We start from the raw sequence: 16,683 nt of genomic DNA on the forward strand, positions 1-16,683 counted from the left end.
TCCACAGGGCTTCACCCAAAAAAAGAACCCATGTGGCAAGACGCTAGCCAGACGTTACAATTCAGAAAAGGGCACCTCAGACGACAGGAGGAGAAACCAGACCACATGGGAAAAAACTGGGAAAGGCCCAGCTGCCTTACTTGTGGCACTGAGGACACTGAGGAGGGGCAGCCCACATGCACCACTTCCCCCAACAACCACTTCCTCTCCCCAACCAGTGCCCACCCCGTCCTGGACTTCCCATTTCTGTTGCTGGCATCTCCATCACCCAGACGTGGACATCTGAAATGACAGTCGCCTCTGACACCTCTCTCCTTTTCTGCCCTCACATTCAATTAATTACCAACTGGACCAGCTTCCTCGTAGCCATCCTGACGGTTCCCTCCCATCAGCCCTATGCCTATCAGCACTCTGATTTATATGCTCTTGGAATCACCTGTTAGCCAACTCTTTCTTTCCAGTTTCACCCCCTTAGATCTACCCCCATGCTTTCCCTCCCCAGCACTTACTGCAAGCTGTATGATCCTTGGAGCAATGTCTCCTGCCCCTTCCACACCGCCAGCCCCACCCCGGCCCCCACCCTTTGGCTCCAGGATGACAGACAGGGGTGGTGTCTGTCTGGAACACTGTCCCCAGAGCCTGGCACATGCGGTACTGAGACACATCAGTTGAAGGCGTATACAAAGAGAATGGCCAGTTCTGGGCAGGAGACCCGAGGTTGCTTATATCATTAAAGGTTTAAGTTTTCAAAATGTGCTGAAACGTCTTAAGGGTGACTCTGTGGCATTTAAGCCTGCCACTAGAATTCACTTTTAATTCAGCTGATTGCAGTTAACGCCACTGAGCAAGAAGGCTATCAGCTGCCAAGTGATGTTTCATGCCAAAAAACCAGCACTGAGTCCTGCAGTGGGCTCACTTCTGACTCCTTATCCTCCAACACCAAAGACTATAGGAGAAGCAGGGACAGAGTAGGGTCCTAGGGTGACACCAATAAACCTAGCAGAGGCAGCAGCAGGCAACACCCCATGTGATGCTATGACGCGTCAGGTGGCTTGCCCTTGTACCTTTTGCGTGGTCTTTATCCAGCTGGTTGGCCACTTTCTTCCATTCTTCCATCTGTTCTTGAAGTGGGTTTATCAGACAATCAATCAAAGCACTTGTACCAAAAGAGAAAGAAAAGGAGAAATTAAACAGATACCTTCTGTTGTCAAGACTTACATTTGGTTGTCAGAACTTACCTAAATCACGATTACCTAAAGCAAGACGAGGCAGTACAGTAAGCCCAAGTTCACAGGCAAATCCCCCAATTTCGTAACAAGCTGATTCTCAGAACGCTTTCCAATGGCTGTGAAGAAGCTGTTGACATGACTGGTTGGCGTGACCTCTCCTCGCATTTCCCATTTAAATTCCCATGCTCCTATCAACAAGCAAGGTTGCAGACGAGTGGGGTCACCCCTCGGCTGCACAAAAGCAGCACCTGGAGAGCTTTAAGAAGGTGAAGACACCCGGGCCTCATCCCATAGCTGATAGAAACTTCAAGGGTGGGGCCCCAGCATTACTATTTTTTTTAGAGGACCCACAAGATTCTGATATGCATACAGGATTCTAAGTCCTGAACGCAGACTCATCGTAGACAGCCTAGAGAAAGAGACGCTGGACTGCCAGCTTCTGGATCAGACAGGTGAAGGACTCTGCAGGTACGTCCCTTCATTTTGTGTGGTCCCCCAAACAGACCACACACAGACACGTGGAAAGGTGGCTCCCCACACAGAGGAATCATGCAAGCCATGGAACCCACGGTTTTTTGTGCAACGGAAGAAAAAGTGGCCCGTTCCCACATTATACAGATATTGCAGAATAGTTAGAAAATGCCCGAGAACTGCTTGAATTGCACTGGCAAGAACTACCAAGGAGGTGTCCTCAGACTGCTCTTTCATCTTCAAATTCTTGGTAGAATTTCTCCCTTTTCTTATCGGGGTATATTTATGGTTCCCTCCCCTCGTGCACAGCCATCAACCCGACTCACTCCCTCACCTTTTCCAGGTCTCTGTTCAAATCTTTCTTCTGACTACAGATGGTCTCTAACCACCCATGTCAGACAGCTGCCACCCATCCCCTATCCTGTGTATTTCTCACGTCATTTATCACCCCCTGACATTATAGCAGGTTTATTCAGCAGGAAGTGGTCCTATTCCCTCTATACCCTTAAGACAGGGCCTGGCACATAGTCAGTCCTCAATAAGCAGTGGTTGTTGAATTGGTGTCTCTTCACCACTAAAATGGGGTGAGGTGGCACAGGCCTGGCCCGAGAATAAAACAAGATGAGGTATGTGAGAGGGGGCCCTGTGTGAGCTGGGGAGCACCCTCCAAGGGTGAGCTGGGGAGCACTCTCCAAGGATAAGGCTGGGGAGCACCCTCCAGGGGTGAGAAGGAGAGAAGCAAGCTAGATTGTATCACCTGCTACAGCAGGTGCTTTCTGCTGCGTGGACATTAATTTTCACGAGAACCTTCAGAGATTCTTATGCCCATTTTACAGGGGCTGAGACCTAAGCCCAAGATTACAGCAGGTGAGTGGCCAGCCCACGATTCAAACCCAGGCCTGGCTGCCTCCTAGACTAGACACTTCCCCCTGCGTTCTGCTGCCTCCCACGGTGGCCCTACCAAGAGGGTCAGAGGGGTTCCACTTTGGTGGCCACTTATGCAACTTGCAATTCTTAAAGCAGAACAGTGCGAGACTGCTGAATTAGGCTGATCTGCCTGCAAGAATGTCCATCCTCATTCCAACCCTGGAGACTCCATATCCCCATGCCAATCCATCCATTCTGGATGCTGGCGAAACAGACAAGAGGCTGGCAGCGTGGAGGTCCTTGTGAGCTACCACTGTCCTCCACGGTGGGTCTGGAGGGAGCACACAGGTCCCAGGGAACAGGGCAGCAGGGTCCCCTCACTCTCCAGTACCGTAGCTCCTCTTCAAGAGGCTCCTGCGGGGGGCAGGGGAGGCCTAAGCAAGATGCACCACTCCTCATATTGACAGAGGAGAGGAGACACACAGGAGCACAGAGAAAACCCCGAAGCGGGTGCAGGCTCCATCAAGGCAGAGACCCAGGCCATCTGGATGTCCACTATATCCCCAGTGCGCAGACCAGTGTCCGGCATGTAGCAGATACCCAGCAAATGCTAGTCCAGTGAGTGAGCACAGTGATGGGCTGTGAGGAGGGCTGGGTTGTGGGGATTTAAACGCTATGGGGAAACCAGTGCTGCTGAAGGCGGGTTGTGGTACATCTCGCACAGCATGGCTTCCTTAGCCCGAAATCCGCAAGGGCTCTGAGATGTGGGTGAAGGACGCTCCTCACCTCGAGAACTGCCGCAGCTTGGCTTCTATGCTCCTGTGTCTCATGCACATCCTGGTGAGGGCGGAGCCAATCTCCCTGGTACCACCTGAAAAAGCAAGAGAGGCGATGGTGAGGCCAGGCAATGGGTCGGAATCACTGAGATCTTTAAAAGAGAATGAAAGAGGGGCCAGCCCGGTGGCACTAGCAGTTAAGTGCACACATTCTGCTTCGGCGGCCCAGGGGTTCACCGGTTCGGATCCCAGGTGTGGACATGGCACTGCTTGGTAAAAGCTATGCTGTGGTAGGCATCCCACTTATAGAGTAGAGGCAGATGGGGCATAGATGTTAGCTCAGGGCCAGTCTTCCTCAGCAAACAGAGGAGGATTGACAGCAGATGTTAGCTCAGGGCTAATCTTCCTCAGGGAAAAAAGAGAGAGAGAATGAAAGAGTCTACAAACAAGCCAGATTTCACCATGTTGTAAAACCTAAGCCACCACCTTCAGACTTCTCACCATGCGCACACACACAAATACATATGTATAGTGAGGTATTTTTATATAAGCACCCAAACAAAAGTTACCTTTACTATATACAATACCCTCTAATATTTTCTGTTCTATCTGACTCTTTTAAATGCTGATTGTGACCTAGAAATTGATTTTACAACCCACTATTGGGTCATGACTTGTAGTCTGAAAAATATGTTCCAAGGAAGATGATCAAAATACTACCTGATATTTAGGGAAAAGCTGTAGTTTTGATTATTCTCCCCCCTACTTCTGGCAAAATAATCTTCTTAGCATTATTGAGAACAGCTAGTAAGGCCACCCCAGCTAACTGTTTCAAGACACGTACTGTAACATACAAGTAATTCAGAGACTAGCAAGGCTAAAGCAAAACGAGAGTATTTTTCGTGGGTTTGGGTGACACCAGTGAAAGAAGTCCCCAAGCTCAGCAAAGGTCAAAATAAGCTGCAACACAGTTGGATTTTCCAGAAATTCCTGTCATACTTTTCCCCTTGGGCACACCCTTTGCTAAGCTTATTTTTGAAGTTCGCTTCCTTCCTCCTCTTAGAAGCAATGCTGGAGTCAGCACTGCCTCGGGGTGGCGGGGGGAGCCAACTGTAACTACAGACAGTAATTCTGCACCAAGCACGGAGAAGCACAATTATAAATGTTCGTAAAGCACCGGGGCTCGTGAAATCAGGGTGGGAAGTGTCAAACGAAGCCCTATTTTGAACAGATAAGGCCATCAAGGGAAGCCGCAAGAACATATGGCAGGTTTAGCCCAGTTCAGTTAACAGGAAAAATCTCCTCCCTTATTAGTACTCGTGGTATTATTAAGGGCTGTATTTTCCCCTCCGCCTTTTCTTCTAGAAACGCCAATTTACTGTTTCAGTTCTTCCTATTTTCCATTTTATTCTGGAAAACAGATTAACAGAAACAAGAAAAAATGAGCCATAATAACGATAAATATTATATATCAATATTTCTATATTTTATTTTAGTCTGAAAAGAGAAGCCTGCTAGAGCAATTCTAAAATAGGGTTTCCCAACCTTAACCCTACTGACATATCAGCTGGATGACTCTTTGTTGGGGTGGCTGTCCTGTGCACTGTAGGATGTTTGGCAGCATCTCTGGGCTCTACCTAGAAGTCAGTAGCAGCCCCCCAATTTGCAACATCCAAAGACGTGCCCAGAGAGTACCAAGTGTTCACTGGGGAGCCAAGCACCCCAGTTACGAAGCACCGCTGGAAAAGAACCTGAGCAGGAACCCAAAGTCACCTAGGCTGACTGATGAAATGGCTGGAAGTCTTTGGAAAACGTCACCCTTCAGCTGCTGGCACCTGCAGATCTCCTCTGCATGCTGTCCACTGCAACTCAGCCCTGCCTACCAGGGAGGACCAGGAGAGGGCGCTGTTTTCACACAAGCAGCTCCCCTCTGGGCGTCTTCTGCAGGGTCTCTTGAGCTTTTACGGCTTATAAGCAAAGACGGGAACCACTTTATCCCCAGGGAAACGTCTCCAATTTTTCCTTCATTTGATTAAAAGTCAATAACCTGGCCACAGTGGCAAGGAAACTGGCACACTCATTCGCTGCTGGTAGGAGTGTAAATTAGTACTTTTCTGGTGGAAAATTTGGCAGCACCAGTCAAGAAAACCCTTAAAAACAAGCCCCCTCTTTGACCCAGCAACTCTCCTCCTAGAAATTTAACCAGAGGAAACAATGAAGGATGAGAGCAAATCCTTACCTATGAGAACAGTCACTGAAATGCTTACAACAGTAAAAATTGGAAACAAAATCCTATTATAGGAAATAAACCACAAAGCACAGCCATGCAGTGGAACAGCACGAAGGCATCTGAAATGCTGGAGAGCGGCGTCCAAGGTCACGGGAAGGTGAGTCATTTGTAGAGCGCTCAGGATGTGCTGGGCCCTGCATGAGCGCTTTGTACACATGAACTCATTTAACCCTCCCAACACCCCCAGTTGTGCTGGTACTATTATCATCCCCATTTCATAGACGGGAAAAGTGCCTTACATCATTTGTCCCAGGTCACACTGCTATTAAGTGGGATTCCAACCTGGGCGGAACCTCCAGAGTCTATGCATTGAACCACTCGGCATATGGCACTTACTGCAGACAAAGGGAGATGGGAAGGGGCAGAGCTGAGAGCCTAGAAGATTCTGCCAAACCTTCTTATCTACACACTACTATGGGTATTAGGGCTTTACAGCCCAGCTCTCAAAGTTTGCTTCTTGAGCCTAGAACTGTCGAACCGCTTCCAGGGGACTGAGCTCCGACCCTCACTAAGCTACTACAGAGAGCTAAGTAAAGGCGAGTTGCTTCATTTTTAACCCACGCCCCCGTTTCCTCAAGATAGCCTTCTACAATTGGGAAAAGTTCACCTCGAAGCTTGGTTCCCTCACCCCACTTCTCTGATCCATCATTTCTGTTACCTTTCCAGATATTTTCCATCGATTCCCCCTGGTCATTTATCATCCCCAGGAAAGCCCGAGGCTTTCCAGAAACAGCTGAATTATGGTCGGGTAACAAGCAGTTCCTAAACTTGCTGCATGTGCTCCACGCAGCACAGGAAGCCCTGAGGAGGAAACAGAGAACTACAGAGAAAACTTCCAAACAGCAGAGTCTCTCTCCAACTGGCACGAGGGCAGGAGATAGGCAGATGACATCCTCCATGGACGCCGGGGCCCAGCCGTTAGAATTACCGCTGATCTCAGCAACATGGGGCACCCTAAAAATAGCTCGCTCCGTGGATATGCTTAACAATGTCTTATGCTCTTCATGACCTTTGCTAAAACTTAAAAAAATCAGCAGGTCTGAAAAAGCTTCAGAGGAAACTGGCTTTAGCTACAAAGACAGAGCAGCCATCTGGAAGAGCTCCGACTTGACAGTGAGAATATTTATGGAATCAAATGGCTGGTTGAGATACACTCAGCAGCTTGTGAGTGAGGACAAGATCTCACTTGTTTCTGTTAGCCCTGGACCCAGCACTGGTGCTGAATGAAGGAAGCAATGTTTCTCATTTGGAAGCCTATCATCAGGCTGGCTGTACCTGGAGGCGGGACCACGAACTGCGTTTGTCCTTTTTTTAATCCATAAATATTTGTGTATCTTCTAAAGAAGTTTACAATATCTACGACAGAAGATTCAAAATAAATACAAGGTTCTTATTACCTTAGAAAAGGTCTATACTGATTCAAGGTCAGCCTAGAGAAACAACGGTATACGCGTTTACTATTGCTGCTATAATAAATTACGACAAACTTAGTGCCTTAAAGCAACACACATTTATCTTACGGCTCTGGAAGTCACAAGTCCAAAGTCAGCTTCACGGGGCTAAAATCGAGGTGTTGGGAAGGCTCCATTCTTTCTGGAGCCTCTTGGGGAGATCTGTTTTCTTGTCTTTTCCAGCTTTTAGAGGCCACCTGCATTCCTTGGCTTGTGGCCCCTCCCTCCATCTTCAAGCCAGCGGGGTAGCATCTTTTCTCTTCTCCGACCTCTGCTTCTGTCCTCCTATCTTCCTTCTCTGATCCTCCTTCCTTCTCCTTATAAGAACCCTTGCGAATGTATTGGACCCACCTTGACAATCCAAGGTAATCTCCCCATCTCAAGATCCTTAACTGATTCACATTTGCAAAATCCCTTTCGCCATGTACTACAGTAAGATATTCATAGGTTCCGGGGATGAGGACGTGGACATCTCTGAGGGGCATTATTCTGCCTACCAAAGATACGTGAGAGTTGCTAAACTGGAGAGTATAGCAGGGGACTGTGGTCGAGCATCCCTTCATCCTCACGTGGTGAGTCTGGGCCAATGATTTACTTCCAACCCCCTTGGCAGTGGCTGGTTTGGGGACGGGACAAAGATGGAGAGAAGGTTGCTGGAGAGGCCTCTAGGGAAAATTTCCCTGATCTTAGGATCAACCCCCCCAGAGAGACCCCCACGGGACATGAACAGGAAGCAGGCTGCCCAGGTGCTGCAGTCAGCCATCTTCATGGCCACGGGCACACCTGCCTTAGGACGAGTCCCGTCCTGCCGACAGAGGAGCCTGAGTCCCCAGGCCCCTCACTGTGCCGCCAAATTAACACACTGGGAGCCTGCTCTCCCTCTGGACCTGGGGCTCCTGTTCTGTAAGAGCATACATTTCCTTTTTTTCTTTTTTCCCCCTGAGGAAGATTAGCCCTGAGCTAACATCTGCCAATCCTCCTCTTTTTGCTGAGGAAGACTGGCCCTGAGCTAACATCCGTGGCCATCTTCCTCTATTTTATATGTGGGACGCCTGCCACAGCATGGCTTCACAAGCAGTGCGTAGGTCTGCACCCGGGATGTGAACTAGCAAACCCCAGGCTGCCGAGGCAGAACGTGCAAGCTTAACCACTGTGCAACCAGGCTGGCCCCTACATTTCCTTATTTTTAAAGCCACTTTATTTGGTTCTGTTTCTTGCCAGCGGAAAGGAGGAGGAAGGGTAAATGGCGTCTCATGCTTCCTCCTAGAACCAGGAATCACTCCATTGCTAAAAGAAATGCAAGTCTGTCGATCGCTGCCGAGGGATGCAAATATACTTTATGGCAAAAATCTTAATTATTTTCAGTGTGGTACATGTAAGAACTTTCTCCCATAACAAGCAAAGGTTTTTATAAATAAAGCAGCAGAAAATCAGTCAGGGATCTAAACTGGATGCCCTGCAAAGGAGACAATCAGTGGAAAGAAAGAAGTATAAAGTCCAGAGGCTTGACCATCAGGCAGAATACCTTGTGTTTTGCATATGAAAACACTTACAAATTCCACAAACGTTTATTGAGTGTTACGTTAGTTTCCTAGGGCGGCCATAACAAACTACCCCAAACCAGTTGGCTTAAAACAACCAGAAGTTACTCTCTCAGCGTTCGGGAGGCTAGAAGTCTGAAACTGGCAGGGTCATGCTCCCCTGAAACCTGCAGGGGAGAGTTCTTCCTGCCCTCGTCCCAGTTTCCGGTGGTTACCAGCAATCCTTGGCTTGTGGCTCCAGTCTTGCCTCTGTCTTCCCCTGGCCTCCTCCCTGTGTGTGTTGTCTGTCTTCACATGACACACATGTGAAGGCATCCTCCTCGCTGCATGGGTCCATGTCCAACTTTCTCTCTTCTTATAAAGACACCAGTCATACTGGATTAGGGCCCCCCTAACGACCTCATCTTAACTTGATTACCTCTGCAAAGACCTTATGTCCAAACAAGGTCACATGCACAGGTTAGGAATTCAACCTATCTTTTGTGGGGACACAATGCACCGTGTACTAAATATCTGCTGGGCAGCAAGGATTAAAGGGACTCCAGAGATGCTGAGGACAAGGGCCAGGCCCTTAAGAGGCCAGCAGACAGTGAAGGGAAGACCTACCAAAAGGTGGAGGGAACGCAATCTTTGCAGCCACCTGTGAGGTAGGGATTATGGTCCTCAATTTTATAAAGGGAAAAACTGGCGCTCGGGAGGGTTAAGGAACTTGCCCGAGGGCCACAGGGCTGGGAAGCGGTACAGCCACGATCCAAGCTCTGCTTTAACTGAGACCCAAGGCTCTTTCCACCATGACAAGCTGGACGCGTTCCCAACCGAACACAAGGAGGCACATTAAAGTCACAAACAGATACAAACTGTTTAATGCCTGCTTTGGGGAGGATGGGGGGAAATAAGGGGCAACAGAGGCACTGTCGCCCCCCCCCCGCCCCCCAAAAAAAGCCCAACATGTACACCCTTCGGACTGCCACTTGCCACGGTGGTTTTGCAGAGGGGTGGGACAGTGGCACTCATCAAGTGGCATTGTCCCATACCTCCATGCCACCTCATTTGCAGGCGGCTTCCATCTCTGCACACAGGGGGCGAAGAATGGACAGGCTGCCGCGGGGGTCTCAGTGTGCAGGTGGCGAGCAAGGCTTGAAAAGCCATTCTGTCAGGCCCGGCTTCAGAGGCAGAAGGGGGAAGGGCCAGCAAGATTTAGGAAGTGCTTGGGTCGAAGCGCACGGCTACAATAAGTCACTGTGCGCCTCGGTGGCCCCTCGGAGGGCTCATATTGATGGAAGGCTGATTAGGAGTCAGACAGAACTGTTGGACAGGAGAAGGCGCTCTGAAACTTCGGCAGGAGAGGGGTTCCGAGGGACAGCACAGTCACCTGCTGCAGGGTCTCTCAACCTCAGCACTGCTGACATTTTGAACCAGATCCTTCTTTGCGGTGGGGGCTGTCCTGTGCACTGCAGGATGATCCACAGCACCCCGGCCTCTATTCTCTAGGTGCCAGTAGCACACCCCAAGTCATGACAACCAGAAATATCTCCAGACACTGCCAAATGTTCCCCTGGGGGCAAAACTGCCCCTGTTGAGAATGACCAGACTAGTGGAACAGGTGTCCTTCTCCCATAAATGAGGGGTCACTCATTCTGGCACTGGGCATCAGGAAGCCACAACCCACATACTCAGCTGTAACAGCAGCAGCCTCACGAACACGCACCGCAGCAACTATGAAAAGCTATTAAGTTCGCTGCCTACCCCCAGCTTCATAAGCACAGAGGTAATAGGCAACTCCTGTTTGTGTAATGAAGAAAATATTCCACTGGCTATTAAAGAATCATTAATCTCCAAACACACAACCGACATTCCCCACAAAGTCAACAGGCGCTAAGTCCCTCCCCCACAGCCTGAGGGACACGTTCATTCAACCAGAGGCAGCTTATGTTCAAGTCCAAAATATTAGAAATATCCCAACAGCTATGCCAGGGAGCCGGAGAAGCCCTGGTTAGGCAGGATCCTGGGCACAGAAGACCCACCATCCATGAGGTTAGGAAGAGCTCCTCCGGGAGACCAACAAGAGCTCAGAGGAGGAAGGGGCGGCCAAGTAAGAGAGTGACTTCAAATCACTCAACAGCTTGTGTCCTCTATCTGGACACTGGCCAGCGATACACTGTCAACCGCAAAGTGTTTCTGAAGATCTGTGACAACGGACACTAAACAGATACCACGACAAACCTAATCCCGCAGGCGCTCTCTCCTCGCTGCACTCAGATGCGTGAAATTGCTTACTGCACCCACTTGGCTATAAATTTAAAAGATCTAAGAGAGGTGGCTGTGGTGGTTCCCAGGCACAAAACTACCAAACAAACATACAAACCTATCGATATGACCACAGGTCCCCCCGTGACATATTTTGTCAGGAATCTTTTCCCAAAATATACCCGTTTCGTCCACACCAAATCGTGCCAATTGTGGTAAGCAATGCTCTCCCCTCCTCATTGACCCCCAAAAGAGTCCTGGGGGCTCCTTAGCAGTTGTATCCCATGCTCTCTCCTCTTTGACATGTACTTGGGGGATATGCAGACCCCAAGCAGCCTGCAAGCCACAGAGTTTCGGCAGCAGAGGATTCTCACCAAGCCTAACCTGAAGTCCTGGCACAGGCTCCTTGCCATCTCCCAAATTAGCTTGAGGATCAGGAGGAAAAGCAGCAGAGCTGAAGGGTTAAGAGCTCGGCTCTGGAGTCAGACAATGTGGATTCAAAGCCCACTCCCTCCATTCGCCAGCTGTGTGACCTTGGCAAGAACCAAACTAGCTTAGACTCAAATGTTGATGACTACACTTCAATAATGGGTATGCCCACTGGTGTTTCATGTCGCCTTTGAGGTACATCAAACCCAAAATGCATCATCTATGATTTTCAGTTTGGGCCTCTTGTGAAACAATCTGAACATCCTAGTTTTTAAATTGTTGTCCCCAGTCTTTTACAATGGTCTCATTCATACCTAATTTGATGGCAATACTACTTTTTTTGGGGGCGGGGGAAGGTGAGAAAGATTGGCCCTGAGCTAACAGCTGTTGCCAATCTTCCTCTTTTTGCTTGAGGAAGACTGTTGCTGGGCTACCACCTGTGCCAATCTTTCTCTATTTTGTATGTGGGTCACTGCCACAGTATGGCTTGATGAGCAGTGTAGGTCCATGCCTGGGATCTGAATCTGCAAACCCTGAGCCACCCAAGCACAGTGTGTGAACTTACCCCCATGCCACCAGGCCAGCCGCAGCAATTTTTTTTTTAAAGCAATTTGCTTCTATCTTATCTTTCTAAACATTGTACTTATTTTTCAGAAATGACAAATCCTGATTTTCACACTCATATCCAAAGATTTACATACCTTATAACTAAATAACTTAATGACGGTCTGTACAACTGGCATATACAGGTTTGGAGCCACACAACTCACTTGGCAAAGCCCACAGCTCCGGTGGAAGAGGGTGGGCACACAGAGAGAAGCCCACTATCTGGGAGCTTCGGGAGGCAGGGCTTGGAATATTTTGTAGAGAAAACAGGAAGCAGTGGTTACACCAACGGGCCAATTAAGTAGGGCTTTGATGTAGCAATGATCAACCAAGTCCTACAGGAAGGCAGAGGCCAGAGTAATTAACTCAGGCCCGGCTGGAGCCACTGTCCACACCGATGCGCTGGCCGCCATATAAGAGCCCTCACTTCTCCCACGTCTAATATCGCTCTTCTCCCAGGAGCTGGCTAAGGAGTACACAAAAGGCAAGTTAACAGTGCAGAGGGCAGCTTCTGGCAAAGCGGAAATTGTTTCTTCCCAAACATCTCAGAAGACCAAAGGCTAAGAAGCGGCGGCCCAGAGGGCGTGCCTAGGAAGGATCCACTTGTACTTATTAACACTTATGCATCAACAAAGGGGTCACTTGATGGAACTCAGAGCCGTAGCACCGAGGGGTTCCTGGTCAACCCACTGCAGCGAGCCTGGAAATCTCGGTGCCCTGTGCCTTCAGAACAGGCAGGCAGCTGCCCCGGTTAACCAGCTTTTAAATGTGTCTCCAGCTCTCGATCTCTCTCTGTTTGTTTTTATACCACAAAGCTCAGGACAGTTGTGTCACTAGCCTCCTTCCAGCAAAGAATGGGAAGGAAAGCTCCTAGGGAATCCAGCACTCGGTATCACATCACAGGACCCTCGGGGCCGCTTCTGCAACGGCCCCGCAGCAGGTTGTAACAGCGTAGGTTCAACACGCAAGGAAAGAGTGTCTCTCTCCTCCCTCTCCAGATCCTGCTCCCCAAGAGCCCAGAAATGTCAGGTGTCTTTTCACGTTGATGGCCGGTTGGAAGAGCCCTCGGGCGTCGCGTCACAGAAGCTACCTCAGTGTGCATCAGCTGCTGCTCCGGCTGCCCGAGCCGGGCACGGCCAGGTCCACCATCTGCCGCCCTGGGGGATGCCCGGCGGCAGGCACTCGCCATGGCTGGCACTGCTCCGTGCACATGCAAGCGTCACACTTGACCGGGGAGCCGCCACCTGACTTCTGCAATCTCACTGGCATGTTTCAGGATGCTTTTATTCCACAACGTTAAGCGATGGGACCCAGAGAATCAAAGCGCCTCAAAACGGCACGTGAGTGTGAGCCTGAATTCTAAGAAGAAAGGAGGAAGTTGGATTCTTATGTCCAGGTAAAGCTCAACCCTGATGCCCTAGCTAACAGAGACCATGTTTTCCCCAAATATTCAGTCCAAGGAGCCAAGTCCAAAAGGCCATTAGATGGACAACTACAGCCAGACCAACAAAACAACGGGTCCGTGAGGACCGCCGGGTCCCTCCAGACAAGGGGACTGGCCGGACCTCAGCTGGAGGTGGGCACACCTGCTGAGGCTCGGCACAGCAGACCTCCCAGATGACCTCCACGCTGGGTTAGACGACGCCTCTCCCTTTAGCAGAAACGATCTTATGCTGGGGAAGAGACAGGACTGCATTGCTATGCTCAAGAAATACTGAGGAAATGCTACTGAGGGCTCATTACCATGCTGTGAACCGAGCAGACAGCCCCTGCCCTCACGGAATGAAACGTCTCATCTAAAATGGGAAGCGATGGAGTTTTTGGGTGGTCTTAGAGCTAGAAGGCGCCTCAGGAAACTCACGAGGCAACAAACTGGTGTTTCCTGGCTGCTCAGCAGCACACTCCTGCCTCCAAGGAGCAGAGACGCCCCAGACGCCCTCTCACTCCTGCTATTTAATACTCTTGCTGGGGAAACGCACCTGTGTGCCTCGCCACATGTTTCCAAGGCAGCTGGTCCCTGACTGTCAGGGGCATCGCCATTTTCATCAAAGGTCAAAGCAGGTGCTCAGGATATTAAGAACAACAAATTAACAGACTATGTTTCTTCCAGCTTCATCAGCACTCTATTTTTATCCTCGGGCACAAGGGGTGGACAACCGGGAGAAGGTGGTATCATTGATGCCCTCCATTTGTTTAAGTACAGAGAGGGGAGGCAGGGGGGATGGGGTGGAGAGAGAGAGAGAAACAACCAGTTCCTGGTTTTCTGAGTTACCATACAGACCAGCTACATCAGCCATGTAACCTCATTCCACTCAACAGACACACTGGTCCCACTTAAATCACTGAACAGCGTCCCAACACCTTGTGTTAAGCCCTGAAAACGGTTTCAAAACTACCCAAACATTTTTGCATGTGCTATTTAGATCACCTAAATGTTCTGGTGACAAATATACAATTCGATTTCAAGGAAAGTAACCAATGAGAAACATGAGTAGTATCTTAAGCAATGGAAGGATCCGTCCCTTTGTCCTCACGGGGTTCCTTAGGCCAAAAGTGAAAAGAAAAGATTTTCAAAAAATAAACCGTTAAAGCTCCCCAAACAAAGGAAGAGTAACTTCCCTTCTGCCATCATGGCAATCCTAACCACCCGCTTCCATCTTCAAGGAAGAGACAAACATGTGGCGTTTCCTCTTCAAAAAACTGCATTATTCAGCTACTGTGTGTGGCTGAGATGTAACAGACAATCCAGCTGGTGTTGACGGGGCAGCTAATACTGCGCACTCAGCAAATGCGGGAGAGGGTCAGCCTCACATTTTGGGAAGACACCCTCGTGCCCACACGCGGGGTGGAAGACAGTGCAAACTGTTAGCAGCTGACAATCTTTCAGCCAATCTGACACTTCCCAGCCTCTCCCACTTCACGACTTTTCAAAAAGCAGAGGAAACAAAACCACACACAGCCCCACCACCATCTGGCGGCTTCAGACCAGCAAGCACGAGATTCTGGCATGCACGGTACTGGCAGCCACAAAGACCAATATTCCTCTTCCTTTGTTGCTGTTTTAAAAAGCAAAGCGAGAATGGTAATATGGAAACACAAAAACACCGACACACTCACACTCCGGGAAAACCACAGGAGCAGCGAACGCATTCCGAAGCGGCTCCTTCCTGCCCTCCCTTCCTGATGGAGTGGGACCTGGTTGAAAAAGCACAAGCGGGGGTGTCACCTAGACATGCCACTGGCTCCTGACATCTGCCACCGTGAACTCCCACCGCCAGGGTCTGCCTCTGCCACACGGGCGCAGAAAGACGTTCCCGTTAGAGCCAGGCTTGAGCGACTCGAGGACGCCAACTGGTGCCAGCAAAGCAGATGTGGGCTGATGTGCAAAACCACATGTCATCTTCTTAGCTTGTGAAACTGAACTGTCAGGCAGGTAAGATGCTCATAGTCGCTGATCTGGGCATTATCTCCCAGGAAGCCTCCGGGGAAGGTCAGATAATTTAGAAGGTGGCATGATGAACATGGAAGCAGGAGAGGGCAGGTAGTGTTTTAGCGATCAGTAAGAGCCTGAGGCACCCCTCTCCCCCAACGGGATGACACCCCAGAGAGCAAGCCCTAGATGGTGCCTCTTTAGCTGCCCTCTGGCTCTGCTACTGCTGGTGACCGGACCTCCTGTGACAAACAGTTTATCCTTAAAACCTCTAGTATCTGGAATCAGGTTACCCTCAAGTGTTGCTGGCCCGGGATCTACTACATTCCTTTAAGGGGCTTCTGTACATCCTTGAACTATGCCAGAACGTGTGGACTTTATCATCTCTCAGGAAGCAATCTTGCTGTTTTCCAAATTATTAAGAATAGCTACCATTTACTAAGTGCCTGCATGCACACTGTATTCAATTTTTAAAATCTCATTACACTCCTCATATAAGTATCATTATGAGAGATTATTATCCTCATTTTACAGATGAGGACAAGGGGGCTCAGAGAAGTTAAGTAACTTGCCCAAGGTCACACAGTAGAATTTAGAATTGGCATCTGCAGCTGAGTCCATAATTAGGACTTTTAATCATTCTTGAGGATATCTCACTGTCGCCAACATGTACCAAAATATTTGGTGGGTGAGAAGTTAGGTTTTCGTGCCCCACCCCCATCCTAGAATTGAAGGAAAATAAAAACCCTTCCACCCAAACATCTGTTTTATCAGCCAGACTCAAACCACACTGTCGCCACCTCCTTGCTGGACTGTGTACGGACCGGCCGCCTGCATGCAAGGCCCTGGGACCAGGGTGGACACGGACTGTCTCGGCATGCTTCCTTTGGCACAGGGTGCTGTTTTTTCACGCAGAGAACCCTTCCCTACTTGCGAGGAGAATCTTTCCCCAAATCACCCTTTCAGCTACTGTCTCATCATCCCAGAAGGGGCCACTGCACTACAGCTCCCCAGGAATGGTCATCTCTGCTTAGCTGAACTCTTCACAGACAAAGGCAAGGATGGCAAATGGCTTTTATCTCTTGCGCTAATCCTCATGGTAATGAATACGTGGAGCATTGTGTTGAGAAGAATTCCGAGGCTGGATCTGGACTCGATGGAAAATAGAGTGCCTAGTGCAGCTAGTAATGTCTGCCAGAATGCAGAAGCAGTGGAGGGATACATGCCCTGTATCTGCTACCTTGGCCCTAAGGTCTTAAAAGATAACTAGACCAGCAACTTCCCAAACTTTAATGTGCATAAGGATCACCAGCGGATTATTCTAAAATGCAGATTCTGATTCAGGA

General features: G+C 49.4%; 1 protein-coding gene across 18 annotated transcripts in view; it reads right to left on the reverse strand.

Annotated features, from left to right (window-relative positions):
- Positions 1–16,683, reverse strand: part of MTSS1 (MTSS I-BAR domain containing 1) — a 161,387-nt gene that overhangs the window by 33,384 nt on the left and 111,320 nt on the right. For 16 of the 18 annotated variants that reach the window (XM_070222479.1, XM_070222477.1, XM_070222473.1 and 13 more), the window contains exons 4-5: positions 3,354–3,438; positions 1,065–1,156 (exon numbers count right to left, since the gene is read on the reverse strand). In XM_070222479.1, the coding sequence (XP_070078580.1) occupies positions 1,065–1,156; positions 3,354–3,438 (177 nt within the window). Of the gene's footprint in view, positions 1–1,064; positions 1,157–3,353; positions 3,439–15,024; positions 15,310–16,683 lie in introns of those variants that run through there. The other 2 variants (XM_070222474.1, XM_070222480.1) reach the window with 2 other exon arrangements.

This window comes from Equus caballus, chromosome 9 (assembly GCF_041296265.1).
Source record: "Equus caballus isolate H_3958 breed thoroughbred chromosome 9, TB-T2T, whole genome shotgun sequence".
Lineage (NCBI taxonomy): Eukaryota > Metazoa > Chordata > Mammalia > Perissodactyla > Equidae > Equus > Equus caballus.